General features: G+C 37.5%; 1 protein-coding gene across 1 annotated transcript; it reads left to right on the top strand.

The window, feature by feature from the left end:
• LOC145111776 (heat stress transcription factor C-1-like) lies at positions 1–1,183 on the top strand. Its single transcript, XM_079048028.1, has 2 exons — positions 1–232; positions 339–1,183. Exons 1-2 carry the CDS (start codon positions 29–31, stop codon positions 1,065–1,067), a joined length of 933 nt encoding a protein of 310 aa, XP_078904154.1. The 5' UTR covers positions 1–28; the 3' UTR covers positions 1,068–1,183.
• Positions 1,184–5,210: the final 4,027 nt, after the last annotated feature.

Here is a 5,210-nt window from a genome sequence, read left to right as displayed (position 1 = left end):
TCTTCCTCACACTCTTGAAGTTGAAATCATGGATTCTAACGACATCATCGCACCTTTCATCCTCAAAACCTATCAGATGGTAAACGACCCTTCACTCGATGGCTTCATACGCTGGGGAATCGCCAATAACAGCTTCATCGTCGTCGAACCCCTCGGTTTCTCCCAACGTCTCTTGCCTGCTTACTTCAAACACAATAATTTCTCCAGCTTTGTTCGTCAATTAAACACTTATGTAAGTTAAGCATTCGCAATCAAATCTTTATGTATTTGTTTCTGAGTTTATGTTTCTGTTTCGATTGTGTTTTGAGGTGTTGATGGATTTGGTTAACGAATTTTAGGGTTTCAGAAAAGTGGATCCTGATAAATGGGAGTTTGCGAACGAGTGGTTTTTGAGAGGACAGACGCAGTTACTGAAGAATATAGAGAGAAAAAAGCAGATTCATAATAGAAACTTTATGCGAGGAGAGGAAGATGAAGAAGATGAGATGGCGATGGAGATTGCGAGGTTAAAGCAGGAGCAAAAGGCTCTAGAACAGGAGTTAGTCGGGATGAACAAGAGGCTTCAAGCGACGGAGCGGCGGCCGGAGCAAATGATGGCGTTATTGCATAAAGTAGCGGAAGATCCCGAGATCTTGCCACGTATGATGCTTGAAAAGGATCAACGATCGAAACGGTTGTTGAAAAAAAAGCGACAACGGAGTTTGATTCCTCCTCCTCCGCCGCCGTCTTCGTCGAGGGTGAAGTTCAAGGAGGAAGAGTGTCAAATAATCGAAGGATGGACCACTTCGTCACCGGAGGCTTATTATGGTAATGAACCGTTTTGGCAGTCATCTTCATCGCCGGATACACCGTCCATGGCATGGCCAAAGTCCAAGGTCGGTAGCGGTGGCGGCGGCGCTGCTGTTAACATGGAATACGCACCGGTGAACGGCATTAACAGGTATGTAAATTTTACAGATGGAACCGGCGGTGGGTATGATATAAATTACTCCGGAGGTCCTTCGCCGGAGCCGGACGTTAGGCCCTCGCCGGCTTATCCATTTTCACTGTTGGGTGGCGGTTTTTAGCTACAGTTTAATTAGTTACTGTTATTATAAATATTAGATGATTAGATGATTGTAATTTCTTCCCTATTTTGTACTTTTATATAAAATTATTGAGAATCAAATCTCGATTCTTATTATATTCCCACCATACAACTACACATTCAATTTAACACATTTAAATATTTCAACTTGCCATCATACATGCTACACAATAATTCTCACAATCTATCTTAAGATATCATACATTAAATGCTTTAAAAACCTTAAATATGTAACGTTGATGCATCACTTATTTTTCTTACTAAAATGAATATGGCTTCTATTTTCGTTGATTCAAAACAACTTTACATATGTTAGAATTATTGAGTGGCTACGAAGCCTTCCATATTCAGATAAAGATTTATTCTTTGTATCGGGTCCAATCTAACAACTTTTTACAGGTTATTGAAAAGTACAGGAATATAGATTCATTTTATGTACCTAGCTCACATTAAAAACCCTTAGTGGTAGGTAAGGTGTCATTCCAGATGTCAAGATGAACCAATTATACATGCTGAGTAACATTTTTAAAAAAATACTATAAGTTAATGAATTGAATTTAAAAGAGTCGGGTTGATAATAAACAATACTTTGTGTGATTTCTTTAAATTCTTATAAATAAATAATGTATTGTGCAATACCAAAATTATATTATCATAAAAATTTAGTTTTATCAACAAAATGTTGCATAAGTTAAAGATATATTTTGACATATTTTCTTGTTTAAGATTTTTTACCCTTCCAACACTTTAATCAGGTTAGAAGTTCATCTCCCTCAACCCTTGAACATCATTGTCATTTAGACATCATATCATATTCATCCATTCCTACGCACAACACACATAATTCATCTTTCACAACTATTCTCAATGTACAAATATTGAAAATGTAGTAGAATATGAGCTTGTGTGTGTGAGAGAGAGAGAGAGAGGTGTGGGTTCAAGAAGATGGTGAACCCTCAATACAAGAAATTAAGAGCGTCTACGTGGCTCTTATCTGCCAACTTACTCTAATACATCATTAGATCTAATACGATAGTGATCTACTATAATAAATTAAAACATTGTTTTCCCTATATGTCATTTTCTCATATATTTTGTCATATGTTATTTTGTGGTAATTTTAAATTAAAGTAAATCCATATATTATTTTATGGTTTTTTTTTTCATTTTATTAAATTCCACATAATTTTTAAATGTAATAATTATAATAAATAAAATAATAAATCGATATCATATTCATTAATCCAAACTTTCCTTCTAATTTTAGAATATCTAAATTGAAGCTCAATTATTTTCTTTGTTTATTTATCTCAATTATTTGTTTAAATTTAAAAGAGAATGAACAATTCAATTTCAATAATTCAATATTTTTTTTCATTTTCTTTTAAATTCAAACTTCTCAAATGTTTAGACTTTCATATTTAATTTTTTTTTTCTAAATAAACTCGTGTAATACACGAGTCTCACAACTAATAAGTATAAATAAATTGACCGTAGTTTTTCTAAATGAGAAATTAAATATCCTCCTACTAGTATGAAATAATAACAAGTCTTTTAAAATATGATTAATTTTATCAAAATATGAAACATGTCATAATTTAATATGAGTAGAAGAATAAATAAGACATAAAAAATAAGAGGATATTTAATTTCCCTTTCTTAATACTTACAATTTTGTTAGCTAATTTAGGTTAACTCATAATTTTTGACTAAAAAATAAGAAATAAATTAATGAATTTGGCTATATTTCTCATTTCCTCGTCTTTGTATTGGATTTATGTATACAAAAAGTGTGACAGTTGACGTATACAGTATTAAGGCTAATTAAAATTAATTAATTAAATTTGTAATTTGGTTTGTAAGTGCACCTTGGTTTGAGGGAAGGGGTGCTAAACACAATTTTAAAGGATTTAAAAGGGAAAATAACTTATATCGGTAACTATGTTTCAAAATTGTTCGAAAATATCATTCAAGTTTGGTGTATCCAAAAAACACCATCCAAGTAAAAGCATTTGTACAAAAAATACCAACGAAGTATTTCTTTATTCAAATTTGACCTTGTGGTAACCGGCAATTACCGGTAAAAAATAAATAAAGGAAAAAAACTAGAGGAAATGACTCAAAGGGATAACTATGTTTCAAAATCGTTTAAAAAACTTCATCCAAGTTTGGTATGTTCAAAAAACACCATCCAAGTAAACTTTTTGTACAAAAAACACAAACAAACTGTAACGCCCCGATTCCAGGTATGGATTTAAATAAAATGTTAATTGGTTTAATGTCCCTACTCGACGAGTTGGTTGCCCTACTCGTCGAGTAGCAGCGGGGTTGGAACGCGTATTTAGTGACCTACTCGACGAGTCCACTAAGGTTGACTCGACGAGTAGGAGCTGGCAGATGAAACCCTAAATCCTGGGGTTTTGCACCCTGTTTAAGGAATGATAAGCCTCCTTTGGCCTCTTTGCAGTCATTTGAGAGCTCAGAAAACCCTAATACGTGTGTGTGTGCCCATTGTGTGTTTGAAGCTTGAAGAGAGGATCCTTGGAGGGGGAAAGCTTAGAGGAGAAGGAGATTGGAGCAAGTAGAGTGTGGGAATCAACTCTTATCTCAGTTATCATCTTCTGGAGGTAACCAAATCGCCTTTTCTTTGTGAATCTCTTCTATTGGTTGAGTTTTAGGGTTTTTGATGAGATATTAAGTTGGAAAGATGAGCTATGGGCTAGATCTGAGGTTGTAACTTCAGATCTGGACCCTCCTTGGATTCTATAAGCATAAAGTCTCAGTTTTGGTCATGATTAAGGTCCCTCTTGAGCATGAAGTTCCATTAAGAACTTAAAATAGGCATTTAGAGCCTTTATATCCATGCATGCACGTAAAGTTTGCAACTTTACGTGATAAGCATGCCCTAGAAGCTTGGATCTGTGATTTGGAGCCGCTGCATGGCTCAAAACAAGTCTGTATGGAAAAATGACTGAATGGACTCGGCGAGTCGCAAGGTTGACTCGGCGAGTCACATGAAGATGGCCGTGGACTCGACCAGTTGGATGAACAACTCGGCGAGTCCGATGAAGATTACCATAAAACTCGGCAAGTTGAAGAACAACTCGGCGAGTCGGATGAGTTTTCCCCAAGTTATGAATATGTATGTGTCCGTCGTGTGCAAAAAGGAAAACTAGACGGGTAGCCTTAGAGTGGGTCGAGAATCGGGGAAACTCGACGAGTCACCTCGATGACTCGACGAGTGGGATAGTGCTTCAAGGAACTCGACGAGTAGCTGAGGGTACTCGGCGAGTAAGGTCAACATGGACTGTTGACCTTGACTGAGGACTTTGACTTTGACCAGGGGTTGACTAGTGGGTTATGGAGTACCTTATAAGGTTAAGGACTTATGAGTATATTGTGCTATGGTATTAGGTGGTGGAGCCTGTGCCAAGTGATTCGAGAGTTGGGTTTTATCTTCCGGGTCGACATTTGCGAGGTGAGTTATCCTCACTATACTAAGGGGTCTAAGGCACCAAGGCCGGCCCATTGGATATGTTATCCTAGCAGTGTTAGATGTTGGGTATGAGTTAGTGTTGCATGCTAGTGGTTATGCCAGTTAGGTAGATCTGTAGGACTACCTGTGATGTTATATGATTATTGCATGCTCAGTGGTTATGTTATGTTATGTGATTGTTATATGGGATGGGTTGAGGTTGTACCGCTTTGTGTGGTAGCCAACAAACCCTGGGAGCATTCCAGTTATGGGCTAAGGGAGACTCGTACTGTGGGCTCGGGAGCATTCCAGTTACGGGCTAAGGGAGACTCGTACTGTGGGCTCGGGAGCATTCCAGTTACGGGCTAAGGGAGACTCGTACTATGGGCTCGGGAGCATTCCAGTTACGGGCTGAGGGAGACTCGTACTGTGGGCTCGGGGGTATTACAGTCTGTAGGGCTGTGGACCCGTTATGTGTTGTTCTGTTCAGTTTTGCTATGATATGTTATTGCTGACATGGTTATGTGGACTGTATCTGTATCGGTATTTTGGGGGGTAACTCACTAAGCTTTCGGGCTTACAGTTTCAGTTTATTGTTTCAGGTACATCAGGGGATCGTGGCAAGGCGAAGGCATGATCGTACAGCTC

Source organism: Lactuca virosa, chromosome 5 (genome assembly GCF_052849685.1).
Source record: "Lactuca virosa cultivar CGN04683 chromosome 5, Lactuca_virosa_CGN04683_v6, whole genome shotgun sequence".
NCBI lineage: Eukaryota > Viridiplantae > Streptophyta > Magnoliopsida > Asterales > Asteraceae > Lactuca > Lactuca virosa.
The sequence above is the reverse complement of the archived record's forward strand: the minus strand, read 5'-3'. Positions and strand labels throughout refer to the sequence as shown.

Coding starts and splice junctions, on each gene's coding strand:
- LOC145111776 (XM_079048028.1), top strand. CDS start 29: ATGGATTCTAACGACATCATCGCACCTTTCATCCTCAAAACCTATCAG. Junction 233..338: donor TTCGTCAATTAAACACTTAT/GTAAGTTAAGCA, acceptor AACGAATTTTAG/GGTTTCAGAAAAGTGGATCC.